This window comes from Neomonachus schauinslandi, chromosome 6 (genome assembly GCF_002201575.2).
Source record: "Neomonachus schauinslandi chromosome 6, ASM220157v2, whole genome shotgun sequence".
Taxonomy (NCBI): Eukaryota; Metazoa; Chordata; class Mammalia; order Carnivora; family Phocidae; genus Neomonachus; species Neomonachus schauinslandi.
Genome location: NC_058408.1, coordinates 145,431,453 through 145,446,722, shown reverse-complemented (window position 1 = coordinate 145,446,722; position 15,270 = coordinate 145,431,453). Strand labels below are relative to the sequence as shown.

The window sequence follows — 15,270 nt, the reverse complement described above, 5'->3', positions numbered from 1 at the left end:
CCTTGGTGTCCATCCCTGCCAGGTGAGAGTGATAATACCTGACCAGCCCAGCTGTCAAGGGGATGGCATTTCACTCTGTGTTTGAAGACCCCCCTGGCAAGAGATGCTGAAATAGCACTTCTCCACACCATGCTTTTTCTGAGAGGATAAGCTGAGGCAATGGTGTTAGTCAAAATGAGGTGCTTCTGGGAAGTGCCATTTTAAGATGGTCTCTTTAGAATGAAATTGAATAGGTTCCCAGAAGGAAGGTGCTCTGGCACTCAGGGAGGGCAAGCCTGGCTCCAGGGTCTTCCCATGGGTACAGCACGGACCTTTGCCCTCCTCTGCTCCTTCTCAGGATCAGGGCCCCAACTGGCCTCTTCAGAGGGACCTAAGGACTCCACCAGTGGTTCTCAATTTTGGCTGTATAGGAACCTCCTGGAGATTTTCGATCACCACTGTCAGGCCCACCTGCAGGGATCCCGATCTAACTGGTTTAGGTTCAAGTAGGCAGTAGAAGCTGGAAAGCCCTGGACTCATCCTCATGTACAGCCAGGAGTGAGCATCCCAGCCCGAAACCAGTCTCAGTTCCTAGAAATCACAGCAGCCCACGTCATTTCCCCCTGGCCCTGGTGTGGTGCAGACAGTGGTTCCTACCGCCATGGCATTCTGTCTGTCTGGTTCTGCCCTGTCCCACTGTCTCTGTCCGGAGCTGGGCCTGGCTCGACATCCTGCTCACCCACAGCCATACCTTCTGCCTCTCTGTCTCTATACCGGTCTCTTGCTCCCACACTTGTCTGTGCACATTTGTCATTCACTGTCTGGTATCTGTAAGCTGTCCCCTCTACCCACCTGTATAGCTGCCATAAAATTTGGCTCTGCCCACCACTATATGCTCCTCCCTGGAGATGCAGGGACTCCCCCTCCTTGCCTGACATTTCGTCCTAGCATTGAACCTGTGTTTCCAGGAAAACAAGCCTCTACCTATCTGTACTCACACTGCACCATGCACCTGTAACAAGCGAAACAGAGTTAGGGCGCTGCTGGGTGCCAAGTTCTGGGCTCTCGTTTCTTCCTTTCACACGTGGGTTCCAGAGAAGGTGGGGCCAATGTTTGAGCACATGCACATGGTGCTAGCTTCACATCTTAGGGCTCAGAGGCCAGCCACTGGCTGTGAGGGTGCTCATCCCCAAGGTGAAGGCCACCACGGCCAGGAAGGCCCCAGCAGAGATGGCAGGGCTGTGGCAGCTCCCCTCGGGGCTGGCCTGCTTTCCCACATCAGTCAGTGGCAGGTGTGGGAAGGACAGGAGAGCGGGAATCAGGATAAGCCCAGTAGGGAAGGGGGAGGGGCAAGCAAGGATGGTGGTCTGAGGGCAGGGTGATGATAAGCGGAACTGTTTGTGTGGTGGGAGAGGAGAAAGGAATGGGAGAGAGAGGTGCTGGGTAGGCAACTGAGGCCAGATCCCAAAGGTGGCAGTGCCATCCCAGTGGCAGTCAGGAAAGGTTTGGGAAGTCAGAGCTGGGCTTTGGGAGATCAAACGTGACCAGAGGCTCCAGAAGGATGGGGAGGGGGACTTGGGACATTTAGACCAGCTGAGAAATGGGTACAAACATCCCAGGCCAGAGGTCCTCAGGCCCTGAGCTTCTGCAGTGCCCATGGGAAAAGAAGGGAGAAGAGTGCGGTGGGCAGCATCCCCAGCAGCACCCTTCACCCGTCACCCTGTCCTGTGTCTCTCCATAGCTCCAACCCACGGCAGGTGTCATGCACTCAACTCATTTCTGGATTGCATCCCCTTCCGGTGGAAGGTAAGCTCCAGGGGGCAGGGATTTTGATCTCTTTCTGTTTGTTATTATTCTCCTAGCATATAATAGTCCTTCAAGGAGGGCATATGTGAGGTAAGAGCCTAGAATCAGCGGGACATGCTCACTGCCTGAATATGCGACACAAGGAGACAGAGCCGCCAAGGATGCCCTATGGGGTGGAACCCAGTAACCAGGAGGAGGGTTTGCGACAACTGCTGCTACCCCACACCTATCCCTGTCACCGGGGCCACCACATCTGCTGACCTGTCCTCAGCCTGGACCGGAGATCCTGGGAATCCCTCTGCAGTCGTTTCCTTGTCCACACCCACAAGAAAAGAGCAGAGCGTGAAATCGGAGCCCTGTTCTAGATGAGGAGACAGAATGGCTGACCACCAAAATGTCAGCCTTGTGAGCCACTGGAATAAACCGATCCTGCCTGCATCCCCACGGCCCTGCCTGGGGACACAGGGGCCTCTTGTTATTACCGTCATGAGCAAAAATGTTATCGTTAACGTCGTGTTGTTGATATTGGTGACAGCAACCATAATAACAAGACCCACCATTTTTCGCACCCAAGAACTTGAACCAGGCAGACCTCAAGGCAGTTTAACTAACATTATTTTATTGCACCGCCTCAACAGTCCTAACCGGTAGGTATTAACATTTTCGTTTCACAGTCGAGGAGTGTGAGGTTCGGGGAGTTCAGAAGCCAGAGGACAAAAGTGTCAGGTGTGTCTGTGTCGCAGATCAGAACTCTCTCGACCAAGCACCACACGTGGTCCCCCATAGACCAGGAGCCCATGGAAGAAGGCGAGAAGCGATCTAGCTAAGTGCGTATCGCCCCGTGGAGCACAGCAGGCCTGGCACGTGGTGGGTGCCCACTCTGGGGTGGAGCGCAACACCAACAGAAACAACCCCGGTCCCCGCAGGTCACGGATCTAGGGGCGGGAGGTCCGCCACTTAGCCAGGTTCCTCTTCTCGGTGTGCGGGGCCTGCAGCTGAATGGGTCCCAGGACGACGTCCACCTTCTCCTGGTAGGAGCCCACGTCCCTCTTGGACCTCAGGATACAGCCTCTGCGGCAGCGGGAGAAGTAGTCGTCAGTCCTGCACACCACCATCTTACACTGCAGGTACACGGAGGGGAAGCGCCTCAGGAAGTAGAAGGAACTGAATTTGAGGCGGGTGATGCGAGGCGACGGCTGAGGGTAAGATTGGTAGGTGTTGTCCTTCACGCACCTGGAAAAAGAGAAAGGCAGCCCGTCAGCTATGGATGCACTGCCTTCTTCATGACGCGCACGGGCCAGGCCCACGCCTCCGGCCGCACCTTCCTTCCCTCAGAACGTGTGGTTCACACATCGCCTGTCAGCCTCCAGGAGAACCCCAGCAGCTCTGGCATGTCAGCAGCATCTTAAAGCAGCAAATCGGCCCAGGGTTTCCACACAGACAAGCAGGCCCCATATTGCACAATGGGTGCTCAGTGACCCCGCACTGGATGGCCCTGGAAACCCAGGGGAGTGACAGAAGCAGCAAGGCCCAGAGAGACGGCATGAAGGAAGATGACATTTCCTTTCCTTTCCTGGCCTCAGGGCCAGGCAACGTGGCAATGGGCTACTCTCTGGTATCTTTGGTGGCTACCACCCCCACCCCCTCCCAAATTTCTGGGGCTGTGTCTCCTGACCCACCTCAACTTGCCCTGAGCCCTGGATGGCTGTACTTTCCACATGAGCCTGAGTATTCTCCAGTACCCCCCACTCCAATATCCACTGCCTCCTTATTCCCTCAGACATCTCATCGCCACTGGTGTTAGCGGGAAGGTTACTTAAGAATCCCCTGAAAGAAACTTCACTAAGATATGGGTGAAGAGCATCTCCCAGCTCTACCCCCAGTTGAGCAAGCAGCTTGCATAACCCAGGAACACCTCTTAACAGGAGGATTTGGGGTGATGTAGCAAAGAGGAGAGCAAAGAAACTGGTCCATGGGGTTTAGGGTGGAAATTTTTGTGGTGGATGGGAGCTATCACTAAGGCAGCCTGATTCTGCCTGGAAATGTGGCCCAGGGTTCACTCAGTATCTTCTTTCCCCCTTCCAGAGGTTCCTTCCTCCACTTTCAATGCACATTCTCTCAAATACCACATTCTTTTTTCAACAGGGGTCAGTTTAGCAGCAAAGGTGAGAAAGAAAGTACACAGAACCTCGTCAGGAAGTAGGAGAGTTGTAAATGAGGTCAGGGTAACCCAGGGGCTGCTGGGCAATAATTGCATTTCCCATAAAACCACACCAGTCAGGGTGGTCTGTATGGGCCAGAGCTCCCTAACCCAGGCTGCACTTCAGAATCATGGGGCGGGGGGAGGTTTTGAAAATACAGATACCCAAGCCCCACGACAGACCTAATAAAGTGAATGTGCAGGTGGGGCCGGGAATGGGTGTGTCTGAACATCCAGATTCCTCTAATGGGCATCCAGGTGGGTGATCTGGCTGATCCTCAGGTGTAGCCAATGTGTCCCTCCAGGTACAGCTGGGTCCACATCTACCCCCACGTGCAAGCCCCCCCCCCCGAGGAAATTGCATTATCTTATATACATATATGCCAGAATTTGACCAAAAATAATATTTTAGCAAAAATGAACCAAATCACTCATTTGTGTTAATCTCAGTCATCTGACATAAATTCAAATGTCACTTTGTTACTATTTGTAGAAAGAGAATTTGGGTAAGCTTCTCCCCCATCTTTGCTACCAAGGGGGCTGTTGTGAATTGTAGCAACTGCACAGACTGAACAAGGCAAGCCTCAATACCTGTTTACTGAATTGACACATATTCAAACTGTGCCTGGAAAAAGGTGCTGTTTTTAGTATCTCCGGGAGGTGTAAAATTTAACTTCCCATCCCTGATTCCTAGCAAAGCCCCTTAGCCTATCAGTACAACTTTTATATTGTACTTCTATGTGATTGCTACTGAGGTGCCAAGGTCAAATTATAAGCAAAGAAATGGTGCACACACCAATGGACAGAGACGAAGGAGTAAGGATGGGAGCGTACATCCCAGCATCCCAGGACTCCTTGATGAGCTCCGAAGAGGCAAATTCGACCTCACCAGCGTCCTGTCATCCAGGGAAGCAGGACTGTAGTGGAGGAGCCCAATCTGGGCACCACTGACCCCAGCCTGGGCACCACTGGCCTGACCTCTGCATCTCTTGAGCTTGGTTAGAACCACCATTCTCAGCTGCTAGGTCAAGAGACCCCTGCTGACCCCTGCTACCCACAGCATTCTTTGTGGACCACCTGCTGTGCATGCTCTTTGCCCAGGGCCCCATCGACTCCTTCCCATTTCATCTTCCCAACAGCCTATGATGTGGGCAGCACTATTCTCATCTGATGGGGGAAGAGACTGGCTCAGAGGATATGACTGCCTGCCCGGAGTGATGCAGCTGGTACATGGAAGACTGGCATCTCAATCTCGATCTGCTGCAGAATCAAGGCTTTCCCCACTACGCGCATATCTTCTTATGGAGTTCGATTATCTGGGCCAAATCCCAGTTACAGCTAACCTGCTTGGTGACCACTGGTGGTTCATTCAGTTCCCCACACATTCATTTCCCTAGATGTTAACCAGGTATGACAACCTGACTGGTTAAGTTCACTCTACTAGAACCAAAGTCCTTGAGACTTTAGGCTACTCATGTTTGAATTGTCAGGTGAAGTTTGACATTCACCCCGTGAAGACACTCCTTACCCACTCCGGATTAGATCGTAAGTCAGAGATGTAAAGTCGTTGGAATATGGGGACGCCACACAGGTATCCACAAACAAGGACAAGGAGGTGTCAGAATGGATGATCTCAGCCTGAAGGTACAAGTTCTGGTTCAGGTCCACATAGTATGGGCTGCTGGTCACCGGATGTAAAAATGAAGAAGATGTATAAAAGGAAATGTTCACATCAAAATTGCCGTACTGCACTTCATTGACCTCGATGGTGTCATTAGCAATGTATATGGTGTTAACCCAGGTGTTCTGGAGCATTTTGCAGCTGATGTGAATGTGGAGATCCTTCTTCCTCTGGATGATGGCACTTGGAACAGCTACTTTGAGGAAGTTGGAATAGGTGATGGTATCATTATCTACCTGGGAGACAAAGACAGGAGAGCAAAGTCAAGCAAATATCACCTGTTAAGGGAAGCTCACTGCTGATTTGTTTACAATGAGAGGGAAGTGACTCAGCCAGACTTTAAAACCCTCCCAGGACCACACAGAGAAGGCACATGACTGCCATGGCTCCCGTTATCTGGGCTGGGCATGCGGCTTAACTAGCAGGACTCCCTCCTTTCACACAACCCCTTCCTCTACCACGTGATGGGGACAGCAGTGTGGGCCAGGTGTTGGGGCCTCCTAGGAGCTGCTCCCCGTGGGAAGATGGGTGTGTCTGGATGACCCCTTGCCCTGCTGAATGACCAAGCTGAGTCCAGACTCCATGGCTTAGGGCCTTTCATGCTTGCTTTGCTTCATTCTCGCTGTGGCTGGGAGAAACCAAGGGAGGCGGCCATGTACTTGAGGGAGAGGCTGGTGGGATTAGCTTTCACTGTGCTGTTTGGATGGCTCAGTAGCAGCTTGGTGTCTGAGGCTGCCAGGAACGGAAGTGAGGCTGCCAGGACCGGAAGTGACAGAGGGTGGAGTTTTAGCTGCAGTGGGACTCTGACCACTGGGGTAGGGGCTCCCCCAGAGGCTCATGTGGACTGAGCAATGCTGGAGCACTTCCTGTCACACGCTGCTTTGTCACTCCCTGTACCACGGGACAGGTTCCTAATGTGCCTTTTAGCAAGCAGCAAATTCCTCAGAATGTCGGTCTCTCATGCCATTTGATGTGCCTAAGAGTGACCTTCAAGGGAGAGAGCCCTGCACCCAGTGGTCTGTGAGCATCTCAAGGATAAGATGATGTCATCAGGGCTTGGTACAGTGTCAACGATACTGTGAGGAGCATCAGTAGATACCATGGAATGAATGAAAGGTACAGGGGGCAGGGCCCACAAAAGTACTATAACGGATGAAGAATGGGGCCCAGATGGCTGAGAGGACACAGGTGAACCAGGCCCTCTGGAAGCTCCACGATCATCTGGCCTCAAATGAGGCAAGCACAAGCCAGTCATTGCCTGGCAGAGAAAGGGAGTAACTCTTTCCCTCCCGATATGATGATGGCCAGAAGCAAAGTTCTTTCTGCTAGCCAAGTACAAGTTCCCATAAGCAATGGATACTTTTGCAAGAACGAGCACAAAAAGAACACCATGGTGGCCTAAATAGAAGTCCTAACATGTGAGGCTAGGTTACTCTTAAGAAAAAAAAAAGAGGTTTTTCAAGTCACATGTAGTCATGCACCCTGTCAAGAACCAAATTCTATTCTTGGCCATTTGGAAGATTAGACAAGCTCTCTGCTCAATCCAGCACTTGTACACCTTAAATATCATTGTTCTTCAGAACAGCATGTGTTGGAAAGGCTTTCACTTCATGCTTGTGGTTGCATAACTCAACTCTGAATTTGTCCCTTCCAGAAAAACATGTGGAGAAAAATTTAACAAGTAATTTAAAATGGTTTTGCCACCCCGTTTTCTTCATTGGGCCAGGGAGGTCTCTGCAGCCCCAGGCCTGTAGGGGAGTGCCAGAACCCGCACTCTGGACCCAGCTCTGGGAAGGCATCCCTCTGGTGGGGTGGGGAGACCTCATCTATCCTACGCCCTCCATTCGTGCAAGGAAAATACACTATATTTTCAAAAAAAAAAAGAAAAAAATAATGGGCTTTATATGTGAGTGCTAGTTGTTGTCAAAAGAAACCATATAAATGTGACTCTGTTACTCCTTCAAAGACAAGCTAAGGTGACTTCAGTTTAACTCTGTACACTAAAATCAAAGTTTTCTTGGAATTCACATTCGTCTATGGCTTCTATGCTCAAGCTAAATTCTGAATCCACTCCAAGCAATGAACATGGAATGCAGGTTTATTTCTTGATCGCAAGAAGCAGTTCCGATTTTAGATTAAAATTCATTATTAGGTGTCTGCTCGGTTCGGAAGGAACACAGGATGTAAGGGGACATCTTGCAGATAAGTCAACTGCTATTCCCATGAAGACTGGGACTTTTCCCCTTGATATCCGTCTCATGTGGTAGGGAGACCTCGCCTACTCAGCCACACCAGCCACCATTCGTCAGACCCCGCTCAGTGAGGCTCCTGGGGGAGCTGTGGTCGGCTCTGCCTGCAGATCATGCTGTCCTGGCTTTGAATCCTGGCTCAGCAGATCATGACCATGTGGCCTCGGGCAAATGGCTTAACTTCTGTAAGCCTCCAATTCCTTGTGATTACGTGGGAATGAATGTTGCCCTAAGAATTTTGAAAGTCACGTAGAACTGAGTTCAGTGGCTGGCATACAGATCAGCCATTTATAATCCGATTATAAAGGGTTAGGCCCCACGCCAGCCACTGGGCACTGGGTCTGGTAGGGGATGCAGGTATTTAAATAAATGGAGGGATGAGAGTGTAGTGCATGCTGGCCACCACCAGCCACCTTACGAGAACCAGCATTGGCACATTGCTTTGGTGGCTTCTAATGGACATGAAGGAACATCGATGGGGTGGCTCAGATATCAGAGTCTCCAGGCTGCACACTTGGAACCGGGAGGGATAATCATCTTTGGTGCACTGACTCCTACTGACTAAACTCATGACAAGCCAGAATCCAACACAATTAAATTACAGGGCAAAATATAAGTCTGGTTGACTAGAACATTTGCATAGCATGACTGATATGTACCCTTGTCTTCATGTAAGTCTCCCTGACTCACTCAGTTCATCTCAGAAGGAGACTTGGTATCTGTAGGAACTGAGGAAAGGAGCCAGGTGGCCATAATGGCAATTATGGACCCTTAGGCCTAGGCACCCACCCGTGGCTGATAGGCCAATCTGTTTGGCTAAATGACTATCCTCTTCCTCTCCCACTGTTTCTTACGTGTCAAAGGATCAGGAAATTACCTTGCCAGGTAATTAACAGTGTCATCTTGGCACCTAGCCCAGTGCTGGCTCACAGCAAATGCTCAGTACATCTTTGGTGAGTGACAAACTGACATCCTCTGAACGTGTGTGTCATGCATATTGTACATATTCGAGCATTTCATGTTTTGTATTTACTGTAGTCCTAAGCCACATTATTTGCATCATGTCTGTTCCCTAACAGACAAAATCTTGAAGTGATTACTTAGGTGTCATCCCAAAATTCAGAATTTAGATGATTTCAAATAAATTTACATAAAATTAAATGCAACCATTGTAGGCATGTCATTCAGTGAGGTTTGACAATAATCACCACCACAATAAGATACAGAACATTTCCAAGAACCAAAACAGCTCCTTCCTACCCCCTTTGCAGGCAATCCCCTCTAACCAGGTCGGCTTTCCATCATACATTTATTCCCCATTCCTGAATTTTATAGAAATGGAATCACAGAGTAGGTACTCCTGTGTGGCTGGCTTCTTTCACTCAGTATAAGGTTTTGGAGATTTTCAGAGTCTGATGTTTGTCCTGCTACTTCTTGGCCAAGTGGCCTTGCGCAACCTGCTTGACCTCTCGAAGCCCAGCCCCTCTAGTTTTAAAGTGGGGTGACAATGACAGAATACTTGATGGGTATCTGGGGAGTATGACACCGGCTAATCCTAGTGTTTGGCCCTGGGAGGATGAGCATCTATGCATTTTGCTCAGGACTGAGGAGTTTTGTGGAACATGGGACTTTTCCATGCTGACATCTGCAAAGTCCCAGGTAAACCAAGACAGCTGGTCACCCTAGATGGTGACGGCTCAGCTGCAGAGGCTGATTTACTGTGAAGCTAATAAAGCTTCAGCCTCAGGACCTCCCCAATGCAGGTTCCCCCAATGCCTAGCAGTGTATTGGCACAGCCATATGTTTCTGTAATATTTATAAAAGTAAGATACGTTTGCATTCTTCTGTTTCATGAGGCACCCACCCCTCTCACTAACCCCAACCCCAAACTGTATAAGCTTCAGGCCCTACAAAATCTGGAGCTGCCCCTGGGAGCTGCTATAATTATTGCTGATGGGAATGGCAGCCTGCCATGCACCCTCTGTGCATGACAGTGTGGGGGAAAATGGCCTGCTGACCTTCCTTCCTCATCCTTACATTTGGAAATGGCCACAGCTACATCATGGCACTAAGGGACAGATTTAAATCTTTACCCTGATTACACTGGTTATACCATCATCATGTCGCTTGAATCCCTAGAATTCAAGAAACACAGCATACATCACTATAAGAAAGCTTATTCAGCAGGAGATAGAGTAGGAAGCCCTAGACTTACCTGCTCGATGGTGCCGCAGCTCGAGTAGGGAATTGTGAATGTCACCTGGCTGGCCGTTATTTGGGGCTGACACTGGGAGCTTTCATTCCAGGTGGGAATGATAAGGTCCTTGGCAGAATAGCCCAGGGATTGGAGGTAGCTCCTGCTCACACTGGCTTGCATGTGGTTTGGCAGACAAAGCAGCTCTGGTGGACAAGGGCAAATAATGCAGGCAGTCAGCACCCCAGCAAGCCCACTAGGCGCTCCTCCCGTATAAAGATGCAGAGACCAAGATGGCGGACAAAGACGGCCCACATTTGGATAGCCCTCACCACAACCCCCCAGGTGCCCCATGACTCAGGTCAGTGTTATTCTCACAAGACCCCTTCGAGGGCATAGGGACTTAGGATTCCCCTGATGGAGAAATGGAGGCAGGATGTGAAATGAGTAAAATGTTTTGCCAATCTACCATTTATCCATAAAGTAAAGTAATGCTCCAGTTGAATGGTGGAGATGTTATAAAATAAAGTCCTTTAGCTATGGAATAGGTCAATGCTTAAAATCCTGACTGCAAAAGAGAGCTTGGACATCACCTCACCCAGTCCCTAAGCCAATCTATAAATCAGTCCATTTAACAGCTCAAATTGTGGCCATTAGCTGGAAGTGGCTGAGTGATCGGCTCAGTCCATCTTCAGATAGCAGCCAAATATGCTGTCTTGGGACATAGTCCAGGGGCCAGGTGGTCACTGTGTCCTTGGCACTGACATCTCACCATGTGCTGAAAGTATGACCTCACATCTTCTTTTTAGTCTCTGCTGACCACAGTAAGACCACCACACCACCCATCAGCCAGTTCTGGCCCTTGACCTCGCTTCTGGGCAGCCGGAGTCCCAAGACCACTGCTCGTGGCCCCTTTCAGCACCAGGTCAAGCCTTGGTGACCTGACAAAGCTGCTCTAGTTTCTTATTTCGCAACCACAGAAGGGTGGAGCAGAGGTGTCCCCCACAACGAGCCCCCACGAGGGGACTTACTGGTGTTATCTTCAGAAGGGCTGGAGTAGTAGCTGGCCTGGAAGCCCCTCCTCGTGATGCTGCCATCGCTGACGAAGCGAATGGACATGAAGTTCGATGAGGAACTGAGGGAGCCCTTAGTTCCATCACAAACGCGAGCAATCAGAGGGGAACTATGGGAGGGGCCATTGAACACTTCAATATAGTCATAGTTGCAGCCACCTTCAAGCCTGCAGGGACAGAACACAGAGTTTTGGCGTCACTTTCAGCCAGGATTTGATGCAGGGGGTCAGATCTCAGTGAGTTGGGGGGGGGGGGAGGGTCACACCTTTGTGGCAGAAATACTGACAAAATTAATAGTTGAAAATAAAAGAATGATATTCACTTCCCTGTGACTGCCATGCACGAAACTTCGTCCTAATTTTTGGGGTCACACATATGAAATCGACAGCCCCTCTCCTGACACTCCTTTGCATCATGAAAGAAAAGGATCACAACCTGCCTTAGACTGCTTCTTCAATCAAAAAGACCCTGGCTTCCCATTGAACAAAATAAATAGTCATGAATCCATAGTGATAGAAATAAATAACTGGACTAATGAATATCGGACAAGTCAAATAACCTCTCTGAAGGTTAGGTGGTCGACCTTCCTCCATAGGATCGCATGAGCTTTAAGTACAGTCTCTGAGATCCAGAATGAATTGTAATGATGAGGAGGTTAAAATAATATTATAACTTCTGCAAAACTCCAAATGAATTTCCAAGGCAGAGATTCGCAAAGCCACAGCAACCAAAAAGCAAGAGAGGAGACTATTGTGTTCAGGAAAGGCTATTACAAAAGAAATGATGGTACCCTCTTTCCTGGACACCAGAAAATACTCGGACCTCTGCTTGGCCACGCCCCTCCTTGGACCAATCATAACGTGGCTTAAAGCAGTGATTCCCCCTTTTCACTGAATGAGGAACAGATAAACGAGCCTCTGCAGCAGAGATCTCTCCACCTCTACTTGACCCCCCAGAACTTACCCCCCAAAAAAGGAGGCAGTGAAGAAAAAAGGGTTAAAAAAAAAACAAAAAAAACAACCTGGTGTGGTTAATAGGATTCTGTGTGTTACTCTTACTCCTAACAGGCATCCTTCCCGTTGGATAACCTTTTCCAAGTATTTTCACCTCTTTCTCTCTCGTGAACTTCCCAGGAGCCAGAGATGAGAGGAAAGCAGATATTTTATTTCCTTGTTTTGACCAAGGTTCGGGAAAATTAAGTGATTTCCTGTGGGCACACAGCAAATGAGTGACAGACCTGGGACTTTAAACCAGGGCTCTTGTCCTGGCCCCACCTCCACAGGCTGCCTCTGGGCTAGCTGAAAAATTGAACCCATAAGAGAAAATGTCAATTGGGCCAACATCTCTCCTGAAGGGCTAGGTGCCATTTATTCTGTTCTACGATATCTGTGAGGCCCCCACGTGTTCTCCTCTGCACCCACACACTTACTGGACATCTCTGAAGACAACAGTCACACGGTAGTTACTTTGGACTTCAATGTCCCACACACATCTGGCGTTGTTTGGATAGTTCCCTGGATAGAACGGGCTGGAAAAGTACCCAGATGGCTGGGACAGGAAGCCTCCACAGGAATAATTTGCTGTCGGGAAGAAATGAAAATCTGGAGGGCCCCCAGAGCCTGTTGCACAGTCACCTGGGGAAATTTTTAAACAACCCCCTAGACAGAAAGGCAGGAGGTGGTGTGGACCTGGCCTGTCCAGGGAGGCTCTACTTAGGGAAGCCATCTCCTCATTTTTGTCACTGTCCCCCTACCCCCACCCTCGCTGCCCCACCCAGCGCCACTGTCATTGAGGGGAAGGGAAAGGGGGTTTGTCAGGGAGCCCCAAACTTACTGTCTGGGTGGGTGGCATCGTGAACAGGAGCTGTTGACCAAGAGAAAAGATAACAATCAGTTTCTTGGTATCGTTGGCACAAATGTTCAGTGCTCACTTGGTCTGTGCAGAAAGGTGCCAACCCTGGGTTCACAGCGAGATGCTGGATGTGTGCCCTCAGAGAGCTCATGGCCTGGAGCGGTGGACGGGCAAGAGCAAATCCCAGCATGGCAGGCTGCGGCTGTGATCAGGGTAAGCCCAGGACATGGTGGGAGCCCAGAGCGTTGGCTCCTGACCCAGACTGAGCAGAGAAAGGGGGGCAGGTAATCGGGGCGGGGGGGGAGTGGTCAGGCAAAAAAGTAGAGAGGGGGGTTCCATGCAGGGGGACCCAGGCCTGACAGTCACTAGCACACTTAGGGAACATCAGTGTGGATGGAGCAGGAGGGGTGGGGGGAGGAAACGAAACAGACAAAGGAAGTGGATCTGTCCCCAGACATGGGAATCTACACCCAGGTAGCCCTGAAGAGTCACATGAAGGGTGCGAAGGTGTGGAGGCTGGGATTGACGTTGGCATTTCGTAAGGACGCCCCCAGCTGCTCTGTGAAGAATGGATGGGGGCAAGGCTGAGGGGTCGCTGCTGTAGGAGGCTGGTGGTGAGGAGGGGAGGGTGGGGAAAGATCCCACACAAAGTCCCCCATGGAGGGGAAAGATCTCAGGAGCCAGGAGTGTGCTGCGAATGCTTAGAGAAGGTTCAGCAGCAGTTCCGGAGTGGGCAGCCAGGAGCTTTTGGTGGTTACACACGGAGCTCAGTGATGAAGCAGGACCCACTGGCCTGCACTGACCAGGGTCTGGTGTCCGAACCTACACAGGTGGCTGGCCTCTCCTAGGGACTGACCGGAGATCTGAATCTTAGGCTGGCCAGGCCACTGATGGTCAAAGAGGAGCCCAGAGAGAGGCCCAGCTCTCCTCGGGTGGGGACATCTGCTGCAGGGGATACCAGTGCCAGGGAAGACATAAGGGGCAATTCCTGGGAGAGAGAGTGGCATGCCCTGCACCAGCAGCAGGGAGGGCCAGCCAGGCGGCTGGGTAGAAATGACGGGTACTTACCGTGCGTTGTTGGCTGGCTTCCTGAAAAGGAATAGGAGAAAAGCATTAGTCGCCGAAGTGTGGCGGGAGGAGGGGCCCGCATGCGGCAGGGGCATACCCATGTGACTCACAGTCTGACCCCTTCTGTGAGTGCACCCATGGCCTGTGGAGTTACTGCCGTAAGGCCTGTGCTACGAGGGGGAGGCCTTAGGCGGGTCTCCCCCGCTGCTCCCCCAGCCTTATCATCACTTGGGGGTCATCAGTGCCACGACCAAGGTCACAGCATCACTTATTCCTCATCTCCTACTTGTCTGGAATTGTTCTAAGGTTTTACACGAATGAGCCACTTAGGTCTCTAATCACCATTGGATGCAGATGCATCATGACCATCTCCTCTTCATACAGGAGGAGACTGAGGCTGACAGATGAGACTCATTGCTAAAGGTCCCAGAGCAAATGGAAGGGTGAGAACACACATGCATACTAGTCCTGTGGCCAGTATAACCCACCAGAGACAACGGGGCCCTTGCATGGTCTTCTGGAGCGGGAAGACCAAGGGCATAGCTGCCAAGATCCAGTCCCACCTCCACCCCCGGAACTGAGCCACAAACACCATCAACCACCAGCCCTTAACTTTCACCCTGCAGCAGGTTGGAGGTGAAAGGGGCCTTCCACGAATGACGCCGCGTGGTACCTGAGCAAATGACTCCAGCGTCTTCACTGTGGGCACAGTTATGGGAGAACCAGCCTCGGTTCCAGCACTGCCAGAGAGTAGATTCGGTCCCTGAGCACACCACGTCATCCAGGGTGATGGGGCCAGAGCCGGGCCCAAAATAGGCGTTTCCCACAGCGGATACTGCATATCCACACTCCAGCTGTCTGCAGACCACCTGGGCATCCTGAATGCCCCAGGAATCGTCACACACCGTCCCCCACGTGCCACCGTGGTAAATTTCCACACGCCCGGCACATGCATTATAGGAGACGTTTGAATTGACTAATCTCAAGCCGGCATCTGAAAGATACATAGCATAAGAACTGAGGGTCATTCCCACAACAGATCTCAAAGGCCGAATAACCCATGGGCCTTGCTCCCTCCTAAAGTCCCCAGGTGACTGATCAGGATACAGACATCTCCAAGATCAGCTGGAAGGGGCTTAAGACACCACAGAGCTCAGACCCCCTCCCCC

General features: G+C 50.8%; 1 protein-coding gene across 1 annotated transcript; it reads right to left on the bottom strand.

Moving 5' to 3' along the window:
- Positions 1 to 1,118: 1,118 nt before the first annotated feature.
- Positions 1,119 to 15,129, bottom strand: DMBT1 (deleted in malignant brain tumors 1). Its single transcript, XM_021703830.2, has 9 exons — positions 14,775 to 15,129; positions 14,102 to 14,122; positions 13,016 to 13,045; positions 12,612 to 12,762; positions 11,141 to 11,349; positions 10,131 to 10,315; positions 5,514 to 5,902; positions 2,747 to 3,018; positions 1,119 to 1,273 (listed from the first exon to the last, which is right to left on the bottom strand). The coding sequence occupies exons 1-9, from the start codon at positions 15,127 to 15,129 to the stop codon at positions 1,119 to 1,121; spliced, it is 1,767 nt and encodes a 588-aa protein (XP_021559505.2).
- Positions 15,130 to 15,270: the final 141 nt, after the last annotated feature.